The sequence below is a fragment of the Rhinolophus hipposideros genome, assembly GCF_964194185.1.
Source record: "Rhinolophus hipposideros genome assembly, chromosome: 19".
NCBI classification, from domain to species: Eukaryota; Metazoa; Chordata; class Mammalia; order Chiroptera; family Rhinolophidae; genus Rhinolophus; species Rhinolophus hipposideros.
In genome coordinates this window covers 43926152-43950958 of record NC_138065.1, presented here as the reverse complement: position 1 = coordinate 43950958, position 24807 = coordinate 43926152, and the positions used below count along the sequence as shown (strand labels likewise).

The 24807-nt window shown below is 53.2% G+C and overlaps 1 protein-coding gene across 3 annotated transcripts in view; it reads left to right on the top strand.

Moving 5' to 3' along the window:
• The first annotated feature begins 4914 nt into the window (after positions 1 to 4914).
• The window catches only part of QSOX1 (quiescin sulfhydryl oxidase 1), a 39363-nt gene continuing 19470 nt past the window's right edge, over positions 4915 to 24807 (top strand). For all 3 annotated transcript variants that reach the window (XM_081026130.1, XM_081026131.1, XM_081026129.1), the window contains exons 1-4: positions 4915 to 5266; positions 14226 to 14326; positions 22326 to 22371; positions 22899 to 23001. In XM_081026130.1, the coding sequence (XP_080882256.1) occupies positions 5005 to 5266; positions 14226 to 14326; positions 22326 to 22371; positions 22899 to 23001 (512 nt within the window). In that variant the 5' untranslated portion in view covers positions 4915 to 5004. The remainder of the gene's footprint in view (positions 5267 to 14225; positions 14327 to 22325; positions 22372 to 22898; positions 23002 to 24807) is intronic.

Sequence of the window (24807 nt, the reverse complement as noted above, 5' to 3'; positions counted from 1 at the left end):
CCCAGAGCACAAGTTGGTGGGCGGGGGGAGGGTTTGGTGTTGATGGGAGGACAGAGCTGGAAGGGAGACAAGATGAGCACAGGTTCAAGGGCGTTTGAAGCTTGACGGTGGGAGAAAAAGGAGTTCCCGGCTGATGGCTTCTATTTTGTCATCAGAATGACTGGAGTGAGGTCTCGTGTGAGGATATGAGGGTGCTGCAGGTTCGAGGAGAGAGAAAAAGATAGAAAATGGTTTATCATGGAGCGCCGGAAGCCAGCTGATTCCAGAAGTGGAGGAGCATGGCTCCCACAAGGAAATGGCCTTTGCCACCTGCCCTCCTTCTTCTTCCCCTGGCGCTGGGACTGTGAGTGGTCTGTTGGGTCCAGGTTGGACTCTGGAGGATGTTACTTACTAGTCATATAACCCAGAGTAACTTTCTTAGTCTGCCTGAACCTCAGTTTCTTCAGCCCCACCCTCTTAATCCTGCTTGCCCCGCCTACTTCCACCAAAGGAGAGAGCAAGGGCCAAAGTCATTCCACTTTAAATAACTAGCTTGTCTTTTGTGTGTGTGGCAGGGGAGAGGGGGTGAAAGGAGGGGACACCTATCCTCTTTGCATACAGAGAGTTCTCATATGCCCACTGTCCCCATGCATGCATCTCCCCCTCTCAATCCTGAACCAGGGAAGCTCTACCTGAACATAGGGTTCTGCCCCAAATGTCTCTTTCACAGATGTCCAACAGTCATGTTGGAAAGCCTGACAAAAATGGACCTTACCACTACCTTTGTGTGCAAGACCCTTTATTTTCTGAGCCTCAGCCTCCCCTATAAATAGAGAATAAGGCAATTGGACCAAGCATGAACAGGAAAGGCGGAGGAGCTGGGAAGGATTGCTTAGCGGCCTCTTCCGCAGGCTTTTCTTCTCTGCTGGTGGGGTAGATTTCTAGCCCCCCTCCAACCCAAGAAACTCACAGAAAGACAGTCAGAGATTTTCATGTTGTCCATTCTCATTTCTAAGACCTTGGAGGGCCCACGTTTAGGGACCCTGAACTAGATACTGTAGTCTCCACTCGCCAGCCTCCTCTAAGCTACCCTTTGTCTTGGAAGCCAACTTCTATGGCCTGTAATCAGGCCACGCTCTGGCTTTGATAGGGTTTGGCTAGTGGGAGACACTGGCAAGACATCAGAGGACGGAGGACAAAGAGGTGAAAGTGAGAATTTCCTGGTGCCTCGCTGCTTCCCTGTGTTCCTGGCAGGGGTGACATTTTGCGGTTACCGCGCCAGCTGGGTGGCCCCTCTTCCTAGACAGCAGTTCCCACTGGTTTTCATGCAAGTTCCCTCCCCCTAGCTCCTCCAGTGGAGGAGTGCTGCAAGGACATTTTGCTGTTTTCAGGTGCTAGGGACCTTCCACCCCTGGTCAATTCCCCTTACCCAGCACAGAACTCCGTAAACAGTCGTTCCAGTAAACCCTCTTCAGCAAACCCTTTGAACGTGCCTTCCCTTTCCTGTCGCCCCTGATACAGACTCTGACTACCTCTCTTCCAAATTTCAGAACTGGTATTCTCACTGTGAGAAAAGATGCATCTGCTCAAGACCTAGAGGAAACTTTTGAAGGGACAAGGCACAGGTCCCTTCTCTGCGGCTGGGCACTGGCCTTCCAGCTGCACACCTCTCTGATCCTCAGTGCAAATGAGTAAGTGGCAAGTTATCTAATGCTCTGCTACCGGATGACGTTTTACCAAACACTATTCTGTTGCTCACCATAATCATCTGCATTTGTGTATAAGCTGCATTCCTCTCACCATCTATCTCAGTTTTTGGTGGACAGGCTCCTGAATTCCCTCTGTTATTCATGCATAACACGAGTGAGTCACTCAAGTGGGAAAGTCATCTGGGCTCCTTTTACCTCAGTCTCCTCATCTGTAAAATGGGATAGTAATACCATCATCATCTTCATAGAGTTGGTGTGAGGATTAAATGAGTAATATCTGTACATGCTTAGAACAGCTGGTGCAAGGTATTAGCTAATAGTATTATTATTTTTTGATCCATCTTGGTTCACTTTACTACAGCTTGTATGTAGGGAGGGGAACAAGGGACCTGAGTAGGAATGCCTAAGTCCCCACCTTTCAATGCTTTCCTCAGCACCTCTTCCCCCTCTATACCCCATTCCTGAGTAGATTTCCTTCTCTGCCATCTTTCATCCTAGGGAGCTTCTGGGAGGGCAAGTTGTGATTCTTATGTTTTCTGCTCTCAGTACACCAGTAGTATTCAGATGGTGCCCTGGGGATCCCTGAGGTTCCCAGGAAGCCCCAAAATTCACAGAAAGTGGGTCACGCCCTTCACCTTGCTTTTATCTATTTAGGCTTCCTTGGAACAAAGGCTTCCAAGACTTAAAAAAGTTGAAAAATCTCTGTTCTGAGATATTGAAGCCCCAGAATTTACACCTCTCAGTCTTATTTTCTTTGGTCCCATTGCCAAGGAACTTTCTCTACCCTATTCAAAGAGTTTGTATTCTTTTCCATTTCTGACGCTCTGAAACAGATAAAGGAACAAACCGATCTTTGTGTACCGTGGCGTGTCTTTCCCAGGTCTGCGTGTTCAGCACACATTGTCTCCTTAATTCCCAGGACCCAGGGGAAGATAATTACAACAATGAAGACATTTGAAGGCACTTGACTTTTGCTGGCACCTGATCCAGCCCTGGAGTACTTCCAACCCTTGGAATCCAAGGTTATCAGAGAGCCATCTATTCTGATGACCCTGGGCCAGGCCTGCTAGGAGTGAGAGAAGTGAGGTAGCAGAAGCTGTACAGGTCTGATTCCCAGGGAGGAGTACCCAGTATCTGGAGTGAGCTGGGGAGCTTGGGGAGGTCCTAATTCTCCGACTGGTCAACATATAATTTCTTCATGCAGTTCAAGACTTTGGGCACAGAGAGTAAGAAGACATGAAGACAGCAAAAGCCTCAACCTCCGGATCTCTCCCTGGAATATCCTTATCCCAGATTACTATGCCGCAAGGCTTCCTCCCATACTTTACTTGGGTCTTTGGCTCAAATGTTACCTCATTAGAACTGCCTTAAGACTGGGGCGAGAGGAGCCCCTACCCTAGGTTCTGAGCTCTCTGGCCCCCTTCCAGCAACACCCCTTTCCACAGAGCAAGAAGCCCATGGGCCAAGGGGTAGTGCCCACCCAAAGCTCCTGCTCCTCACTCTTTCGTAGATCATACTATGGTACCCGAGACCCTAGAACTCACTGCCCCAGTAGTACCAGGCCAGCCTCCAGAGACTGCATCAGCTTTTTCCCCAAGTTCCATCCTCTTGAGGAGCCAAAGAGTGGCTGTTTGCAGGAGATGTGGATGGGTCTCAGATGTGCAGATATGGATGGTATACGTGCGGGTATACAAGCCAGAGCACAAAGAGTAGTAGGAAGGTTGCAGGCCAGGGACCAGTTACTGCCTACGTCATCCATTCCAGTGCACATCTTGCGGAAGTCTAAGAATTCTAAACTTAAATTTGGCCTTGCAGATTATTATGAAGGTATCCTTGTCAAGATGAAAGGATAGGAATTTTACATAACAGCTTAACTTGGTGTATAATTTTTAAGTATGTAGACATACGATCTGTGGGCCTCCATTTGTACTACTGATTGGGGCCCTGCAAATATTAGGGCTGGGCCTATCCCTGACCACCCTGTCTTAAAAAAAAAAAGCACTTCTGTCACTCTATTCTTACTGGATTGTATATTTCTAAACAGTATTTGCCACCATCAGATCTGCACTTACTTATGTACCATCTCTCTATCTCTATTACCACTAGCAGGTAAGTTCCATGACTACAGAGTCTTGGTTTTGTTTACTGCCTCATTCGCAGTATTTAGTACAGTGCCTGGCACAAATCAACCACGCAATAAATGTTGAATGAAGAACAAATCAAGTCTCAGATGGCATACTGGTGAGGTGGGCTAACCCAGCAAACACAAAGGATAAAGATCATTTGTGCCAACCCTGTGAGGAGCGCCTTCTCCCCTTAAAAATAAGTCTCTTAGCATTGGAGCTACGAAAGGTGACCAGGAAAAATTAACCATTAACAATTTAGTAGACATGAATGCAAGATTAATTATCAGGTTACTTGTGAGAGGGGCTTTTAAGTGAGTATGTGGTGCTGCGAGGAGGCTGGAGGTTTAGATGTGGGGGACCTGGGCTGCTGGGAGCCCCAATTGGAGGACTCGCCCTAACAACCTTATGAGTGTAGCCAGACCTGTGTGCTGGGGAATCCCAGTTCCACCGCAAAGGCCACGCCAATCCAACGCAGCCTAAGGTGGGGAGGGGGCTTGTTGTCCATGATAAGGAAGACATCCGATAATGTTTCCCTTAGATGGTCACGGTCTGAGGGGTGTGGGCACATCTGATCCCTGTGGGCTCATTGTGGTCAAAGACTCAGAGATCGTCCTACCACCCGTCCCTCTTCTCTCCCACCTGCTTCTAATTCACAACGTCTAATTGCTTGGTGGAATCCCCCAAAATTTCCTGGAACAGCATAAATTGGTCCAATGTATTCCAACGGCCTTCCTTTCCTTTGGATAGGGGGCCCGGGAGAAGCCAAATGACCTCCCCAAGTCTCAAGCAGAGATCAGAACGGGGTCCCGGGCTCTACCCCCAGACGCCCCTCTCCTTTCATTTGGGGAGTGCGGGTTCCAGGGCGTGGGCTGCGCTCCCCGCCTCCTGAGGTTGGAGGTGGGGAACACATCGAGCACGGCTCTGAGGCCTCAGCAGACAGCTAACGGGGTACTCGCTGTCGGGCCACCGCCAGGTCTCCCGCCCACTGGCCAGCCGGCGGGGCGGGACAACGGGTGGTGCCGGGCCGCGGTGGGCGGGGCAACGGAGGAAACTGGCAGGCTGGGTGGGCGGGCCCTGAGTGGGCGTGGCCTCGTGGCCCCGCCTCTCGGGCGGAGGCAGGAGATCCCGCGGCGCCGCCGCACACCAACTCATCCGAAACTTGAGCGCAGTGGTGGGCGCAGCCGCGTAGGATGGGGTGGTGCGGCCGCTGCTCCGGGCCGCTGCCGTCGCTGCTGAGGCTGCTGCTGCTGCTGGCGCTGCCCGGCGTTGGCGCGGCCCCGCGCTCGGCGCTCTACTCGCCCTCCGACCCGCTGACGCTGCTGCAGGAGGACACCCTGCGTGGCGCCGTGCTGGGCTCCCGCAGCGCCTGGGCCGTGGAGTTCTTCGCCTCCTGGTGCGGCCACTGCATCGCCTTCGCCCCGACGTGGAAGGCGCTGGCCAACGACGTCAAAGGTGAGAAGCCGGGGGGGGGGGCAGGGGGGGTGGGGGGCAGGCCCGTTCCCCTCGCCCCACCCGGACCGCCCTCCTCACCCACCTGCCCGACCGAGAGGCCCTCCCACGAGGCCTGCGTCCCCCTGCCCATCACCTTCGCCCTCCTCTTCCTCTCTGCCCCTCCCACTTCCCCCAGTTTCACATCCCTCAGCTCCATTTTTGCCCCCGCCCCTCCCTGTCTTTTTCCCCTTGGCCCCTGTCCCGAGCCTCCCTCCCCTTCCCGCGGCCTGGGCCCCCAGACCGCTCCGCTTTCCCATTGGACCTCTGCCGACTTACTGCCCCCATCCCTGCGACGGGGTCTCCTTTGTTCTTCCTCGTCTGACACCTTAGGGCTTCCTCCAGCCCAGCCGTGTGACAGTCCCCTCCCTGTCGCTCAGGGACCCGTGTGGGCTTCTTGCCAGGTTGACCAGCTGCTGTGGGATCAGTGCTGGGGAGGACAGGAACTGACACTCATTCTGTCGCCCCCATCCCCCACGGCTGGTTGACCCAGCTGGTACATAGACTTCCTTTCTCAGCTTTACCTTTGAGCCAGAGTTTTTCTGTCTCAGTTCCAGGCCTCTCCCGACCTGCTGCCTCAGGCTCCTTAGCTTCTGGGCCACATCGTTCTCTCTTCCCCTTGTCCATACACCCTCTTAGATCGAGAATTCTGTTTTAACCCTTGAACCGAGGCCTGACGGAAGGCAGCCTCTTGGTGTGTGTCTGACCCTTGCTCCATGTTCCCATTTGCTGGCTTGACCACTCTAACCATATTGCCTTGATTCTAAGAGGCCCGTCAATTGTGTGAGACACCGTTTATTTACTAACAGCCTGAAGGGTAGAGGGATAAGAAGACCACTAAATGGAGTGATTGAAAGGTGTCGTCTATTACAGAAATGTGAACATTTTTGAAAACCTTAAGTCTTAGAGCTGAGGAATATGGTAATAATAATAGTAATTAATATTTACTGACTGCTTACTGTCTGTCACCTTCCTGACTAAGTACTTGACATACATTATCTCAGAGTTTCCACAATTTAAAGACCCCCGCGGTGTCCCACTTCTGCCTAGCCCAGGTGGTGGGCATATTGGGGGCCAGGAGTGGCGTGGTGGCAGTGATTTGCTTCTGATTTGCTGCCTCTGAATGGAGGTACTTCCTGATTGTGGTGCCAGGTCCCCCGCAGAACTCCTGGTCTGAACTGGTCTCTGAATGAGGACTGCTGGCTTCTTAGGAAATAGGCCTCTTTCTGGAGGGAGGAGAACTGGAGCCATTATTCTCCTCCCGTGTTGTTGATATTTCTATAACTCAACTGTTTGTGGTAGATTAGCACATTAGATGTTGGTTTTCAAACTCGGGCTCCCTCTTCCCTTGAGTAGCTTGTACAGTGGTTACCCAAATGGCTGGATGGAAAGATGTATACATCTGTTAGCCATATGGTCCTGGAAAGTTATTTTTAAACAAAACTGATAAACCATTTTACCTCCAATTTACATGTGGACACTTGTCTGCGTGCCTTTCTGGTCCCATCAGCTGAATGTGCCATTTCTCAGCAGCTATTCACACTATTTCAGTGCTGTCAATATCTCTGGTCACAGCAGGAGGGAGGAAGAATGTTGAACATGGAATTGGAACGTCTAAGGGGACATCAGGTGTTCAGGGGACATTGTGGGCCTAAACATCATAAAAATCCTGTGATCATTTTCCACTTTGAGGCTATAAGAGGTCTTGAACGGCCCCAGATCAACTCAACCTAGGAGATTCTTATGTCTTGAGAGGGCTGGAGGGAAGGCTTAGCTTCCAGCTGACTCATGTGCTTGGCCTCTTGCAACCCAGAGTTTCCACTGAATGGAACAGCCAGATACTGACCCAGCCTACTCCTGGATGAAGGTTGCCACTTCCAAAAGGAGTCTTTTCCTTTTCTTCCCCAGTGCATGGAGTGACAGTCTTCCCCCTTTCCACCCCCGCAAAAAGCAAAACAACTTCAGAAAGGAAAATGGAAGCATCAAAGTCTGTGGAGATGAACCGTAGTCAATGGGAGGTGAGAGATTTAGGTGGAAATTGGAGATCTCCATGAGCGGTGGGGTAAGTCAGGCCCCTAAGCAAGATCATGTCCTCGGAGGGCACTGGCTGAATCTGGTGTGGGCCTGCAATGGTGAAGAATGCCCCACTCCAATCCGAGGGGGTTTTCCTGGTGAGGCCCTGCTGAGAAGCCAGGCTGCTCTCCCATCATCTCTGTTCTGAGGTCCCTTGAGAAAGTTTGGTTGTGGACCAGCAAAGGGCCTTTCTCACACCACCCTGGCCACAGGAGCATGGCTCCTGCCCCCTGCCGACTGTATGAGTATCTTGGGTAGGAGCAGCAAGACTGTGGAAGGTCATGGGGGGAGAGAAGAACTTGCAACCCTGCCCAGCTGGCCTCAGGCATTTCATCTGACTGGCTAGGTCTCATTTCTTCAGTGACTTGTGAGATAGGTTCTTTGGGGCACTGGTTGCCGTGGGGCAGAGCAGTTGTTTTTAAGGATCTGGCTCACCTCTTTTTACTGTGTTTCCCCAAAAATAAGACCTAGCCAGACAATCAGCTCTAATGCGTCTTTTGGAGCAAAAATTAATATAAGACCCGGTCTTACTTTACTATAATATAAGACCGGGTATAATATAACATAACATAACATAACATAACATCTCCAGGTCTTATATTAATTTTTGCTCCAAAAGACATATTAGAGCTGATTGTCCGGCTACGTGTTATTTTCGGGGAAACACGGTATTCCAGAGCAACTCTTACTGTTTCACCATATGTTTGGGAAATCGATTGGGTTCATTTTAGACCTTCATTACTCTTCGCTAATCAGTCAGTAAATATTTGTTGAGTGACCTCTGTGTGCAGTTGAAGGAAATGAGCTACACACAGCAGGAAAATTGGCAACAGGAAGACGCTGTGTTTGAAAAGGGTCAACGGAGAGCCTGTCATTTCTTGTAGTAATTCTGGGAAGGGGAACGTTACAGGGATATCTGGTCACCAAAGGCCTTCATTCAAGCAGTGACCATGTTTCCCCCAAAATAAAACCGGGTCTTATATTAAGGTTTGCTCCAAAAGACGCATTAGGACTTATGTTCAGGGGATGTCATCCTGAAAAATCATGCTAGGGCTTCTTTTTCAGTTAGGTCTTATTTTTGGGGAAACACGGTATTTATTATACACTTGCCTTATGCCAGGCACTTTGCCAAGGGCCTTCACAGGCCGCTATATATATGACCTTTATGGAAAATATCTGAGCAATAGATATTATCTTCAAGTAACTTGCCCAAGACAATACAGATTCTAAAAGATGTTCTCAAACCCAGCTCTTTTTGTCTCTCCAGAGCCCAGGCAGGGGGAGAGTTGGGTGGAGGAGGAAGGATACTCCAGGTGGGGACGTGGGGGTGAGATTTGTAAGGCACAGATGTCGGAGTGACAGCGAGCAGTGTTAGTGTGCCTCTCTTTCTCTTCCAGGGCGAACACCACGCTTCCTACTTGTACCCCTGCGGTGCCTAGTGCAGAGCTTGGCAGGGGTATGAGCACACTGATGCCCATTGGCCACTCACGCAGGCCAATGGCATGAGCCTCGCAGGACTCATGAGAGAATGCGAGTGACTGAGCCTTCTGCGGGTGCTGTGGTTACTTTTGACTCAGACCTGGGGTCGAGTCAAGGTGTGAGGAGTAGGGAAGATATTTTGTCCATCCCATGACCTCACTGCCCATAAGGCTGCAACGTGGAGGGAGGGATGAGGTGGTGACCTCATGGTCCTGGCTAACTCCCTGTAGCAGGACAGCTCCTGGAGACTTTGGTGTAGCTGTGGTTCTGGCCACTCCACCTGACTGGCTCTTGGTGAGTGGGGTGGGTCTGGCCTCTGCCTTAATCATGGCCCAGCTTTGCTTAACACCCAGAGGCCTCATGGCCATTTTTCTTGCCAACTGTGCTGTCCGACACCTGCACGGTTGTCAGAGCTGGAAAGGACATGAGATGTCATCTATCCTGGCCTTCGTTTGACCCATGAGGAAACAGGCCCAGAGAGGAGACATGGGAAGCTCATGGTGCTTTGGCCAGTTATAGCAAGTCTGTGACTTGTTACGTAGCAAGTCCAGTGCCCCTCCTGAACTTGTGAGTGGGGGCCAAGACACTGTGACTCCAGAAATAGCCCATTACCCCCTTACCACAGGGTGTCCCCTCAGCCACCACCCCAAAGTTCACAGCTGTCCTCCTAGACACTCTTGCCTCCCCACCCTTCCCCTGTCCATGTGCTCATTTACTCTGTTGTTAGTGGAGAAATGACTCCAAGGGCAGTAATTGCACCAGGAAATATTTTTGTCCCCAAGAGCAGGGCTGAAGGGATACTGCTGATCCTTTCGGTGTCAGGCCCACAGGTTGTAGTATCTGAGTCACCTGACACTTTAAAAAGCCTCTCTCCTCCGGTGGGTTCCGACAGCAGTGTGCTTTGCCTCACCCGGGAAGCACCCAGGGAAGGGTCCTCTCTAGTCCTGTGCTGTTACTCGGGTGATACATAGTCAGGCCCACAGTGATTCGTGCAAACCAGATCATTCTGTCACGATGGCTCATTAAGGTATTGACATGGATATTCCTGAGAAACGGTCCTCAGTCAGGACTCTCCCAGCACCTGACCGGCCCCAGACTCCCCCTCCACATCTCCCCCACCCCCCCCCCGGGGCTGGGACAGGTAGGAAGAGGCCCTGGCTCCATTTCTTGGAGGTACAGGGAATCAGGCAGAAAGAGAAGGCGTCCGAGACCGCCCAGGAGTAAGGGGCTGGGGACTCCCCGGCATCACCTTTCCTCTTGTCCTAACACCCCACCCTCCCGGAGCCTCCTGGTTGCGAAGCCAACAGAGCAGCTCTCTGTTCTATCTCGGGCCCCCTGGAGACTAGCAGTGAGGCTCAAATTCTGGGTTCAGATCCCAGGCTCACCACTGATTGGTTGTGTGCTTCAGACACGGTATTCTAATCTCTATTTTACAGTCGAGGAAAGCAGATCTTGGGATAAGCACCTTACTTTCCTCATAGGGTAGTTGTGAGCATTAAATTAGATCCGTAAGGCACCTGATAGACTCTCCGGCGTAGGAATTCATCCTCTCCGAGAGCTGAGTCTGTGAGTTACGGAGAATGGTATGGAACCAGAAGACAAAGCTGTTTCTACCATTCTGTCTCTCGTGGGGAGGGTTGTGATTGGAGCGAGCAGAGAATGTAGAAAGGTGGCTTCCTGTCCCTGGTGACGTAAACTTGGGAGCCCGTGGACAACCTGGAGGCCTCTCGGTCCCTGTCCTCATTTGTAAAGCACGGAAATGACACCCACGATGGTGAAGAGAGATCACCTAGACCGTCCCTGCGTGCTAGCTGTCTCTTCTGTCCCCTCCCTGTCCCTTCAGAGTCTTTGTGCCCCAATGAGCAACAGGCACTGACCGGGCCCGAGGCTGGTGGCCTGCACTCTTGGAGAGGAGAGAAGCAGTTGAGGCCTGCTGTCTGTGGTCACCTGCGAGGGCCCATCACTGGGGGAAGGATGTGAAATTGCCTCTCTTCTCCCCTGATGTCTAATTGACTTACTGAGACAGCGGGCTTCTCCTGTGGGTCTCCCGGAACAAGGTGACCGGAGCCTTAAATGCAGACTACAAGGAACCAAGCCTAGAGGGTGTCATATGGCTGTGGGGGTGACCTGTGCTTCCCACCCTCTCCTGGTCCTGGCTCAGGTGTGACAGTTGCCACAGAAAGGAGGCCTGGGTGCTCTTGCCTATGATCCAGGGCAAAACCTTGTACCTGGGCAGCTCTTATCTCCTGCATTTGCAGGTGACTGACGTTAACCTCACTCCCTACGTGGCCCTGAGAAGATACTGAGGCTGAGAGCAGCTGTTCCAGAACTGGAGCTGCTGAGAGCCAGCTCCTGGCCTGGGTCGGTTGTATAATTCAGTCATCAGTCACTGAGCACCTACTGTGTGCTAGATAATGGGGAAGCTAGGCAGCGAGGATGCCAAAAGGAAAACACATTTAGGGATGGATAGGCTTGTCGTTGTTGGTAGAGACGCAAGCAGGGCCCTGAGCCTTGTGCTTCCAAGGCAGCTCTTCCTGGATGGAAAAATCATGTTCAGACTGAGTTGTGCCTGACAAATGGGAGTTCATAGGGAAGGGAAGAGTGCCTGGAGGAGTGGGCTGGAGACCTGAGAGAGGGCAAGCCTCAGCCTTCCTGCAGCAGAATTTGGGGAAGTGGGAAGAGGAGGCTGGGTCGGTGGGCAGGGGCCAGATCGAGAGTGGCCTTACGGCTGTAGGTTTTCTTCTCAAGGCAATGGGAGCCACCAGAGAATACTGAGTAGAGAGTGATGCAATCACATCCACAGGTAGAAAGGCTCACTTTCTGCAGTGGAGCTGCCCTAAGGAACCCTGCATTAGCTCATTAGAGGTGAGGGAAGTAAAGCACCAAGCGTGGGGGAGGAGACGTGGGAGGCGAGACGTGGGAGAGTGGGTGGACAGGATGTGGAGGCTGGTTGGGATTAGTGGATCTGTGTGGACAGACGGCCCGACTCTGCCCCCACCAAGTGGTGCCAACCCTGGGCGTGCTGGTGACGGTTGAGTAGTGTCTGGAGCAGCAGGAGGAAAGCTGTCCCGAGCCTGGCACGGAGCAGAACCTGACCACAGCCGCAGTTTGTGCAAGTGACATTTAAAGCCAAACGATGCGTGCCAGCTCGCAGATTCTTGGATAAGCTCACACTGCCACCTTTGTGTGCCAGCGAAGCCGAGAGAGCTCCTCAAAAGGGGTTTGGCGAGATGGGAGGTTGGCAAGTTGGGGAAGTGGCATGGTAGGGTGCCGCCCACCTGTCTATGCTAAACACTTCCTTCCACTTCCTGTCCCTCTTCCCCCTCCCCCACCCCACTCATGCCCTCCCGCTAGGATTGCAGAGGCTTCAGTGCCAAGTGTGGACGGCAGCAAGAAAGGAAGAGGGGAGGAAGGACCAGGAGGGAGTGGTGCTGGTAGGCCTGCCTCACAGTCCCAGGGCCACTCCCTTGTGTCACCCCAACGAGGAGCAGCTTAGTTGCTCTATGCCTTTCCTGTGAGGGACGGACAGTGGTTGCCTGGGAGGTGTCTGCCTCTTCCTGCATCTGTCTTGTGGAAGGAAGGGTAACACTCCTTCCTGGGCCTAACATGATCTGGGCAGCACTGATGCCTCTTGAAATAGTGGTGTTTTCGGACATCGTAAGGAACAGGTTCAGGGCGAGGTCAGAGGCCTTGGCAAAGCCGTGCTTCTCAGCTGTTCGTATTCTGCCCTTAGCAGGTGGGCTGCCTGTGTAAATCCCCTCCACCTCCACGCACCGTGTGCTCCACGTGGGAGGTGTAGGGTCCCGTGTGGAGCTCCCGGGCCACCAGGCAGGCGTCCTCCTTCACTCCTCTGCCCAGAAAAGCCAGTGGCTCCGGGGTGCTGCCGAGTCAGCCCAGACCCCTGCAGGCAAGCGCTCGCACGGGCCCCTGCTGCTTCCCGGCAGAGCCTCCTCCCTGGGCGTCTGTCTCTGTCAGAGCCCCGCACAGCCCGCTGCTTCTCCCCTCAAGTTCCTCACACAGTTCCTGTCAACTCGATGGACTCTCCAGGTTCCACTCAATTTCCATCTGTCCTGCCAGGCCCATGCTGAGTCCCCAGCGCTGGTCTGTCCTGTGTCCAAACTCCCTGAGTGCTCTGTGTCACATGGCATGGTACCAGTCCATTCCCACCTCACCATTCCTGAGGTTTCACGTGTGTGTATCTTGTTTTCCAGCGAGAGCAGCCAAATAGTAACGATGACCTTTGGTGGATGTTCACGGGGCACCTTGACCTTGAATCAGAGCTCAGGAGGCCTGTCTGGTAGATGAGTTTGTTTTCTGTTTCCCAGATCCTGGGCTGTGGCTGAGCACGGTGCCGGTGCCGTTGGTTATTCTCTCCGCCAATAAGTTACAGCAGAGGGAGGACTTGCAGCCTGAGGCCTGATGCTGGGAGCTGCCAATCTCCTTCCAGACTCTGGCCCCAGGGCTCTTTCCCTGTGGCTCCTAGATTCCAGACGCTTCCCCTCCTCCCCTGGATTTCCTGCCTCCATCTCTGGCTGGGGAGCCAGTTCCCCTCACCCTATGCTGACTGACTTCCAGCACCCAGCTGCAGAAACCATCACTGAGGGTCCCCCGAGGAATTGCAGACCTCTAGAGGCATGTTCTCCACCCTTCTGGAGATGATCCTTTTCTAAAAAAATTTTCATTGGAGAATATTGGGGGACAGTGTGTTTCTCCAAGGCCCATCAGCTCCCAGTCGTTGTCCACCAATCTAGTTGTGGAGGGCGCAGCTCAGCTCCAAGTCCAGTCACCGTTTTCAATCTTTAGCGGCAGGGGTCGCAGCCCAACACCCCATGTGGAAATTGAACTGGCAACCTTGTTGTTGAGAGCTCACACTCTAACCAACTGAGCCGTACGGCCGCCCTTCTGGAAGCTCAGTGGCAGCTCGTTGTCTTCAATCTAGTTGTGGAGGGCGCAGCTTCTGGCCCAGGTGGGAATCGAACCGGCAACCCTGCTGCATCCGGCCGCCCTGGAGCTGATCCTCTTGAGAGGGCGCAGGAAGCGAGGCAGTGTCAGGGCTTTTCCCTGGAGGCCCAGGCTCATGTCCCATCTTTCTTCAGCCCCGCCAGCCCCTCTCCCTGACAGAATAAGGGGGGACTCAGATGCCACTACAGGACAGCTTTGCTTGTGCTATTTCACTGTATCTGAAGCATGAGCTAAATGCAGAATGACCACACTGTCTCAGAGGTCCTTTTCTGAGGAAGGGGTCACCTTTCTCATGAGAGCTTTGGGGCAAGTGTGGTTGTGGTTGGTGGGGGTGGGATGTTGCATGGGGGAAGTGAGCAGGTAGAGGTGCCAGCCCCTCTTCCTTACCCCGCGTTTTTTGTCCTTTCAGATTGGAGGCCAGCGCTGACTCTCGCCGCCCTGGATTGTGCTGAGGAGACCAACAGCGCGGTCTGCAGAGACTTCAACATCCAGGGCTTCCCAACTGTGAGGGTGTGTGACAGGAGGGGGCAGGGCCTGGGGGGGGGCAGCTGCTGCCTGCTTCCCTGGTCTGCCCAGGTCCTCCCAGCTCGGCGGGCTTCTCTGAAGCTCCTGGGCTGCATCCATTTAATTCCCAGCCCTGGAACGCTGCCCTATGCTCAGTGAGACACCTGTTCTAGAGGAAGAAAGGGGTGCGACTTGGGAGGCAGAGAAGAAAGAGGTCCCCTCGGTCTGGCAAATGCTCCCCTCTATAAGGGAAGGGGGCTGCGTATGGGTGTATGGGACAGGTAGATTTCAGCTGAAGAGGTCATCACCTGGGCTGCTGAGAGCTCCCGGGGCCTCTTCCCAATTCCTCTCCCTCCTAACCGCCTACCTGAGCGATGGGAACTAGACCTTGTAAAACCTATAAAACCAGGGTTCAGGCTCTGACCCTTCCATGGCAGGCTCAGACTCGGGGGCCCAATGGTCCCCCAGAAAAGAACCCCAGAGATACTGGCAAGCTTTACCCTCTTCAGGCAAGTGCCTTGAACCCAGGAAGTTTGGAAGCGACCTGTCAGGCTAGCCTCACCCCACGGTCAAAATGCCTCAGGTGGCAGGGATCTCCGTCACGTCACGTCACATCACGGGAGGTGGCACACCCAGCTCATGAGGGCACCGTCACCCCAACTCTGGCTAAAGGTCACAAAGGCCTTGCCTGCCAAACTGCCCACCGCGGGGCCTGAAAACTTAATTATCTTCTGAACAACTGCCGAGGCTCCAAATAGGAGTCCCTGAAAGCCTGAAGCAGAAGGCTGTGCAGCTCTACTTGGCACCCTCCCCAGGGCTCGGCCAAACCCAAATCCAAATCCAAGTCTGCCTCTAACTCCGGTTCTCAGTAGTTAACCTCCTTCCACCAGAATGGCTTCTAGAAAAGCAGTTTCCTCTGTAGCCACTAAGATGATCAGGAAATGCCCTGAAAACAGAAAAGCCACACATTGTCCCCGGAGAAAGGTGTCTCTGAGCTCAGGTGCTTCAAGTTCCAGGCAGGACCTTGACCTTAGAAGACCGGGCCGCCGCCTCCAGCAACGTCCAGCTCTAACTCCATGTGACCTCTCTGTTCCTCGTGCCCAGTGAAGTCCTGCTGGGCTCAGGGTTTCTATAGCCGAGTAGAGCTCCCTTTTACTCTCCTGTTACGACTTCGGGTCAGGGCCCAGCCCCAGGGTCAGCTGAGGCCATGGTAGGCCAGTGGCTCCTGCCATGTCATGTAGAGATGGCAGCAGAGACATTGCTTATCAGTCATTCTTTCCAAGTTAAAAGACCTCCCTGGCAGGGCCATTGCCCTATCCTTGGCCTCAAGGTATGTAACTGAAAATATTTAAAATGACTGCAGGGGAGGACGGGGCACTCTGTTCCTTCTGCTGAGCCGGGTGAGCAGCCCTGAGTAGGAAGCTGTGGGAAAACGAGTGTGGTAGCAGGTGTCCTAGTTCACAGGCTGTTTTTCTCTGCGTGGGGACTCAGCACAGGGGTCCACCCACTGCCCAGGCCCCGGGAAAAGGGTTGGCATTGGTGCCATGGCCAGGTCAGGACATCCTGTGGGGGTCCTGTGGGGCCTGCCACCGGGGGCTTTCTGTTTCTGCCTGGGAGAGGCTGGAGCTCAGGTGAGAAGGAAGGCGGTGGCCCAGGCAGTCGGGACATCCCGAGGCACCTCAGGGCCGACCCGTCACGCAGCACACGCAGTCTGAATGCCTCAGGTGCTGAATCATCTCTGTCACTGCCCAGCTGGCTGTGGGAGGGGAGCGGGGCGGGCCCGAAGCTGGTCCTGACCTTCCCTTGCTCCATCTGGGCAGCACCTGGTTGGACCAGGCTAGCAGTCATCTGTCCATGTCTTAAGAGCCCCAGAGAACTGTGTTGTGACCTCCCTGCCTCTCCCTAGGAGCCCGCAGGTCAGTTGCGGCAGGGAGAGCACTGGGTGCCCTGTCCCGAGGACTCTCGTGCACGGCCAAGCGGTCCAAACGACGGGCGGGTCTCTGCTCTCAGGCCCAGTGCACCTGCAGTGCGGAGTGTGCACGCACAGTGAGATCCAGAAGTCGGTTTGTATCTGTAACCACGAAAACAGAAGTTCCATAAAACAGTGTTCTTACCAAGTGCTATCCACACTGATATTTTCTGTTCCGTTTACTTAGGAAAAAAATGCTGTGATTCACTAAATTGATTTTACTGCTAATTGCTTCTAGTATGTGGAAAACATGACACAGATCCCAGATCTGCAGATTCTGGCCCGTTGAGAGCCTGGTGTGCCTGTGGGCAGCGTGGCTGTACGCCCTTGAAAGCAGATCCTAGAGTTTGGCCTGGCTGCCAGCTGGCCAGAGGTAGCCCTGTTGCTCTGTCTGCTGCCACCTGGGGACTGGAGCCTGTCCTTGTTCCTACCCACAGGGGCTGTGAGAGCTCTAAGATAAGGACACGTGTTGAATAGGGAATGAGAGAGTGTTGCTGGTGTGATGAGACAGGCCCACACAAGAGTCTGGCCACCCCCAGTGACATACGTCATTATCCCTTTCCTCTGCCTCCTGCCCTTTGTCACTGTGAGCAAACAGGGAGCCTCCACCAGCTCAGCCTGTTTAGCAAACACCCTGCCCTGCAGGGCGGGCCAGCTGTGTCAGGTCCCCATTAGACTGGAACTGGAGCCCAACTGAAAGAAAACAAAAGTGCAGGGGAGGGACTGGTTTGCAGCAGGTTCTGGGTGGTGCTTGGGGACTTAGAGGCTGGAACTTCTGGGGGAAGAGCTTTGCCATGGGCCACTGAGGTGCCCCTCAACAGGTAATGGACCAGAACCTTTGGTGGCCCAAGGACTGGCTGGGATCAAGTTTCCAGGGAACAGCAGCATTGGGATGGGCGGGGGCAGAAATTTTTTCTTTGCCGGATTCTGAAGCGATAATTGATGTGGGTTTAAATCCTGGCTCTCCTGCTTACTGTATGTGACTCGGGAAGTCGCTTAACAGTGCCCCAGCCACAGGCCTCCGTTTCCCTGTCTATAAAAATGTGATGATAATATCTACCTGATAGATTGTTGCCAAGTGTGAAATGAGGTCTTACGTGTGAAAGTACCAGGACACTGTGTGGTGTTACTTGGCGTTCACTAAATGTTAGTTGTCTTCCTTCCCATTGCTCCATGAGGCTCGTGTTGCCCACCAGCAGCTACGGAGAGAATGTTTGCTGGGTACACAGCCCTGTGCTCACCATTATGGGAGAGGCCAGAGAGGTCAGACATGGCCAGAACCATGAGAGGCCAGACACAGAGGTCCCGTGTACGGGACACTCAGAGCTCAGCAGCTAGTCGACAGGCAGTGAGAGGTCTGTACCAGTGAACGCTGGGAGGTTTGCTGGGCTCAGGGAGCTTTTCCCTCGTGCATTAGAGAAGACTGTGTGTGGGAGGGGACTTCTGCTTGGTGTTGAAGGACGGATGGGGTTTGGCTAGGAGAGGAAAGGAGCGTGGGTGGGGAGGAGGTGAGAGCAAAGGCCGTGTGTGGGGAGAGCGGTGTGGTGTTGTGCTGAGAGGACTGGTCTGGCTGGAGCAGAGGCTCAAGTGCAGGGTTGAGATAGGGCTGGGAAGGAGGGAGCCCAGTAATGGCTGGTCCTTGAATTCAAGGCAGGGAGTGTAGACTCCCTGTGGGGGAACAGAGACTGGGCTCTTGCTAGAGGGTGAGGTGTCAGGGAGGGGGATAGGACTCAGAAAGATGCCTCCTGCACCTCTCTGGAATAAGAAGATGGGCCCGCCTCTCAGCAGTTGCCTGCTCTCGTTCGGCCATCTTCTCCACTGACAGTGCACAGCGTGGGAATGGTTAAGTTTGGGGATCCTCATGGGCTCACCATAAGATATTTGGAGACCGGGTCATTTTCCTAAAAGCTTGGCTTCAGTGCCATTGATGGCGAGCCCTGGAAAGTGCTTTCCGTTCACCCTTACCTGCCCCCCAGAAGGCGGTTACTCCTGGGTAGGGTGGTAAAGACCTGCCTGATGTCCTCTGGTCTCCTGCTTTTGGGAGCTCCAAACGTGGAGGCAGAAGCTCCTGTGCAAAGTGATGAAAGGAAAGGGACCAGGTGCTTACTGCTCCCAGAGAAAAGAAAGCTCACTGCAGTTACTGCAGTAATGAGAAGTCTTAATCGCCCGTTTGCAGGGCGTTGTGTTGGTTTCCCTTGAGAAGGGCACACGCCTCCCACAGCTGACTTAATACACATGCCTTTTAACAAGAGGACGAAAATGTGCCGTGACTAGACTTTACTGTGATTTTTACATGAGCTTCCAAGATGATCAAAGGGCCGAGACTCTCAGGCTGACTGCACAGATGTCTTTTGAGTATTTCCTTGTCTTAGACACTGGGCCAGGCACGGTGGGGCTGGCAGAGATGGAAAAGCTCGAGTCCTGCCCCCCAAGTCACGGAGGTGGGTGGAAAGTGACGCTGAAGTGTAGCGAATGGGGGGCAGTGGGAGGTGAGTTTGGGGTCAGATCCTAGAAGGCCTCGGATGCCGTGAGCGTGGACATTATTTGCTGGCAGTGGGGAGTCATGGAGGAGACCCGAGGGGCGACCTCAGACCGGAACTGTTCTTTAGGTCACCAAGCAAAGTGGCAGTGAGGACAGTGGTTGGAGAATGAAAAGATTGAGCATATTAACATTTCTGAGGGCACGAAGGGACAACAGGTAAGGACTGTGCACTAGGCCAGGAAATGGGTGCTTGGCCCTGGTCTAGACAAGGCTCCAGAGGACAGGTCTAGAGGACAGCTGAAGAAGGGTCACCAAAGTCAAATTCACAGAATTTGTCGACTGACTGGATGATGGGGCTGAGGGTGCATGCTGGTCTGGGTGACAGGGAGAAGGAAGATCACGGGGTGCGAAAAGGAACAAGGTGGAGAAACAGGTTGGGGGAGGGGTGACTCAGTCTTGGGGTGATACCTACAGTGTGGTGGGTACCAGGAAGAAAGAGATGTCTGGGACAGAAGGATCAGATTGCAAATTATTTAGGCAGAGGAGATGGCATGAGCCAGGGAGACAACAATAGGTCTGTTTGTTCCTTCCCTCGTTCACTCTTCCCTTCAAAAGCACAGACAGCCCGTTTTGACACCGCCTTCCAGGGCTGTGTAAACAGATGAGTGTCATCATCTGCTGTGTGGCTGTAGGAGAGGCTGCAGGCCAGGGACAGCGAGGGCTGCGGACAGAGGAGAGGAGTCAAGGGCCAAGGGAAGGCTGTGAAGGTGGCCAGGAAGGCCTGGTCAGTGTCAGGCAAACCAGGGGAGGGTGGTGATATGAAGGCAGAGAGAGTGTCAGGGAAACGTGGCACAAAAAATGACGCTCCCTGGCTGAAGGGGAAGCAGGCAGTGATAATACCCAGACACCGCTCGGGAAGCAAGAAGGGGCAGGGAAGGTCATTGGATTGGCTGAAGAGCAGGTCAGCTGAGTGGTGGGGGCGTGAGCCACAACACGCTGCTCATGGGAGTGAAGAGACAGGGGAGTCAGGGCAGTGAAGCAGATTCTGTTTGGAGAAATGTGGCCCTGCAGGGGACCGGGAAATGCAGTAACTGGAGAAGGAAGTGGGGGCCTCTCTCTATTCTATTCCCATCTCCTTTCGCTTCTCGTCCTTTTCTTTCTTTCTTTTTTCTTCAATTTTGATTTGGAGGATTTGAATCTATTGGCAGGCATAGGGAAGAAGCTGGCAGAAAGGGGAAAACAGGAAAAAAGAGATTAATTGATAGGAAAAGGTTCCTAAAGACCATGAGGTGTGGGAGCCAGAGCCCAGGTGCTGACTTGTTCTAGAAGGTAGATGGGAAGCTTCTGAGGACAGAAGGGAAGGCTGTGTGACAGCCCAGAGGTTGCTGGAAGGAGGTGGGAGGCCTTCCCTGTGGCCCGGCACCTCATGGGGGGGGGGGTCGGGGGGTGGGGGGGTTCTGCGTGCCCCTGGGTCACTCTTGCTAACTGAGGCTCCTGTCTGACTCCACGCTGCGTGGCTGGGGCCTTCAGAAGGCTCAGCTGTGGTCTGGCGATGCCACCTTTTTTTTTTTATATGGGTAATGTTGGTGTATAATAGCATATAAGTTTCAGGTACACAGCGTTACAATTGGGGCTGCCTTTTGATGGAGGAAATGCCAGCCTCTTTTAATAAGTGTCTATCTGGGTAACTTGATGGTTGATGAAGTAAAAAGTTCCTGTGTTACTTTCCAATAACTGAAAATGACCGACGTAGCTATGGGAAAGCCACACAGGGTAAGGCTTGGTGATGTCAGGAGTGTGTAAGTCTGTAGAAACATGTTGAGGTCGATTCTGACTGTCCATAAACAGGGGTGCCTTCGCTGAGGCTCGTCGCCGCCGTGACGATCATCCTCTGGGCCATTATTTGTGAGCAAACCAAATCCCAAGTAGCTGCCATTTTAAATCTTGGTTCTGAGAAACAGTGTCTGTGCATAAATGCCTTAACCTGCTGTGGCTGCTTGAGCTCATGTCACAATCCAGGACACATGTGATCGTTTTCACAGGTATGAGGCTAACATATGATTTCATTAATTCCGCGTATGTCTAATCACTGCAAACAAAGGTGTATCAGTGGATGGTTTTCACCCGGAATAAAAGTTTATATTAATGTTCTAAAAAGAGAGAGAATAAACCAGTGAGCAGAATTAGGGTCCAGGTGAGGACCAAGGCAGCAGAAAATTGCAGGTGGGGAGACAGGTGGTTCCTTTGTATCTTTCTTCCTCTGGTGGGAGATGGGGGCAGGTGGCCCCTGGATTTGAGCTTTTTGCCCACAGATGCCTGGAACAAACAAGTGCCAGGTAACTGGTGTTTCCTAGCATTTAAAAGGTAGGCACAAGGGGATGAATGTTTAGTGATCCCTTCTGTGTGTACGGTGTGGACCAGCACCACGCTAAGCACTTTCGATGTATTGTCATGCACTCCTCATAGCAGTTGTCCCAGGGAGATGGTGTCATCCTCGTTTTAAAGAGATGGTTCAGAGAAATTAATGATTGCCCGAGGTCACACAGCCAGGGTGGAGCAGCGCCAGGCCATGAACCCAGGTCTGGCAGGCCCCAGGACCCTCACTCAACCACCAGCTTGGGATAAGGCCAGATGGCCATGGTGTTGGAGGCAGAAGCCAAAGGTAGGCAGATACAAGTGGTCCCGAGGTTAGAGAGGTCAGGAAGAGGCCTCTTCCCGGCCTGCAGCCTCTTCCCCAGGCAGTTAAGTGGCTGTCTGTCAGGACAGCTGCACTCTGTACCCTCCTGAGCTCTGGTAGTTGCCTGTCTACTTAGACAGAAGCCCAGATTCCAAGGAGTTGTCTGTTCTCTGTTCTCTCACCCCAGCAGTGACAGACTGGGCCTGGAGAGTCATGTAACTGGGAAAAGAGCAAAGCTATGAGTTAAATCTGCCTGTCTGTAACAAGACTTGCTTCTTCAGAGGCTCAGGGCCACCCTTTAATAGGACCGACCTGGTGACCCCTGCCTTCGTGGGGTGTCTCTTGGGCCAGGCTGGGTGTTCTGAGTGGACAGAGACAACACCCTCCAAGCCCCTTTTCCAAGATAAGGAACAAGGACAGATTGCGCCAGAGAGCAGCTAGCATTTCCCAGGAGGCAAATGAAGTGACTTCACTTTATGTTTTCAGATGTATCTACAAGGAAAAACAGCAGTGGTCTTCCAGTTTCCTTCATACACTGTATATTTTCCAGTTATGCTGGGTTCTGGTGCTTTGTAGCAACAGCCCACCTGTAGTAAAGTGGATGAGCTGCCACAGTGCGGTGCCTCCCAGCTGTGGGGTGAGGGATTATATGCCAGGACAGTGGGGGAAGGAAGCAGCATCCAGCTCCAAGAACCAAAACCTCCCTGTTCTCCTTTTACACATGAAGAAAGTAAGGTTCACAAAACTTAAGTAGTTTGCCCGGAGTCAGCCCATTAAGGAAGCAGCTGGGTGTCAGATCCAGCTTCTCCCGCACCAGGGTTGTGTTCTCAGCTCCCGCTCACCCGTCACTGACTCTTGCCTGTGTGTTTACTTCCAGTTCTTCAAGGCCTTTTCCAAGAATGGCTCAGGGACGACACTGCCAGGTGGGTGTCGTGGCTCCCAGGGTCCTCGCCCTGCCTCCCTCTTTTACTTGGGTGTCTACTGGGGTGAAAGCCCAGCCCGTTCCCCACTGAAAGCCGTGTATGTTTTCCTAACTGTACTTCCCAGCCAGGCTGGAAGATGCCTTCAAGAAAACAAGGCTGACAGGCCCTTCCCTTGTGGCCCATCCAGGGACCTTGGAAGTGGGGAGTGTCGCCATGTTCCTAGAATACCCCTTCATGTCACAGTGGGCTTGGCATCCGGAGAGCCATGTCAGATAGCTCCTGGGGAGAGCCTCACAGGCCCAGGTCTGGGGGACTCTTCTCTCCCCCCCCCCAAGGATTGGGTCCCCTTGCATAGAGCAGGGCCATTATATCCACCCCCCCCCCCCGCCACAGTGCAGTGGACTGACCACGTCCTGTTTCTCTCAGAACCAGCGGCCCTGGGCCCTTTATTTCTTCTGTGTGACGCTGACAGGAGCACTGGGTTCCTTCTGCTCTCCTCACCCCCCTCCCCACGTTTTCATTTGCAGTGGCTGGTGCTGATGTGCAGACGCTGCGGGAGAGGCTCATTGATGCACTGGAGTCTCATAGTGACACGTGGCCCCCTGCCTGTCCCCCTCTGGAGCCTGCCAGGTATTGGGGGCTGGGGCAGGCTTGTGCCGTGTGGGCCGCAATCACAGGCCTGGAGGCAAGCGGGCGGTGGGGGCAGCAGGGAAGGGGACCCAGGTTGGTTCTTCCTGTTGCCTTTGGGGCAGAGGCCTTCCTGTTACTGGAGGGCCTACCCAGGTGCCCTGTCTTCCTGGGGCTGACCTGCCCCTCCGTGTGGGAAGGAAAAGGGGCCGGAGTTCTTCAGGTCATGCCTGCTGCCGCTTCCCACACCTGTCCCCAGGAACGTTTGGAGGTACAGCAGAAGTTCACATGCTCTAACGCGGGGAGGGCCACTGGGAAAAGTGGGCATGGGGCAGAAAAGGAGATTAAGTACCATTTAGAGACAAAGGAGGCAGGGCACTGAGAAGAGGAAAGCCCTGTCTCTGTAGAATGAGGGTGGTCATTTTTCTGAGCCATGGCTGTGACTGGGGGGCGGGCCTGTGACGCTGCTCGCCAAGCCGCAGAGCGTCAGACACGGTGGCTGGTGTCCTATACTCGCCTCCAGGACAATGAAGTGCTGGAAATGCACCATGAGGGCTGTAAGCAAACAAGACAGAGACACAGTCATTGAGAAATGGAAGAATAAGGAGCAGGGTACAGGTTGGCATGGGGGTTTCCTGGGTCTGGTTGTGGAACCCCCAAACCACACCGAGACTACAGGCTGGGTCCAGGGTCTCTGTGAGGCCCTCTGGAGGATGGAGAATTAGGAAAAATGATAAAAGAGTCTGTGAGTTGGATTCATCAGTGCAGTTTTCATCCACATGTCCCCCTCTGTGGGGGAATTAGGGCATGCCACCATGAAACATGGGGCCAGTACTGGAGCCCAGTCCAGGACAGCACAAACGGATATGCTAGGGAGATGGGGGCCAAAGTACACTCCTCTTTTCTTCCATTGACGGGTACACTCTGGCCCCCACCTCTCTGGCATCTCCATCGTGCTGTCATTGGGCTTCACCCTAGTACGGGCCCACGTTGCATCTTCTGTTTCGAGGTGACCACCACCATGTCACTGGACCCCATAGAGGAAACTAGGTCCTCAGGTTGGGGATAAAAGGAAGAAGCAGTCCCTTAATGCCATCTCACCTGCTGGCCTCTTAAGCATGTGTGATGTTTTGGGTTTAATTAGAATAAGGAAACGGATCATTTTTGTATCATGCAGTTATTTTCTGTTGAAATTTTGAGTTATGAAAACAATTGGTAGCCGAATTCTCTGGTTTGGGGGGATAATAAAATGTGCCACCTTCTTAATTTCTACCTATGCTCTGGGCCTCAAGTTTCCTCATCTTAAAATAAGGAGGTTGAATGAGATGGCTTCTAAGGTCTCCCGTACCCAGGACTTTCTGATTTTTCATTCCTTGTGTATGCCTACTCCAGGAGAGGAAAAAGGAAACCTCCCCATTGGTAATGACTAGCCACAGATCGAGGCTTGTATGTCTGGTGGGTACTGATCGTCAGTCTCTTAGGGGACCAATGAAATCCATGTTCACTAAGCCTGGGCCTTACCCAGAACACAGAGACAAATGCCCTCAGAGTGTCCCTTCCCAATCTTCCTCCCCAGACCACCTCCTACTCATTCCTGATTCTTAAAAGAAACAGGATGAAAAAGCAAATCAACTAGGTGGGTGAGATGAACCAGGATTGGATAAGGGGGACTATTCTTTGAGACTTAGGGTTTGGTTTACTCCCACTGGAGAGCAGGAGGGGGGTGACTTCCATGAAGCCTTGTGTGGAAACAGAAGGTTTGTGTGGATGTACTCGTAGCACAGTGTCAGCCACATCTGGTGTCACCAG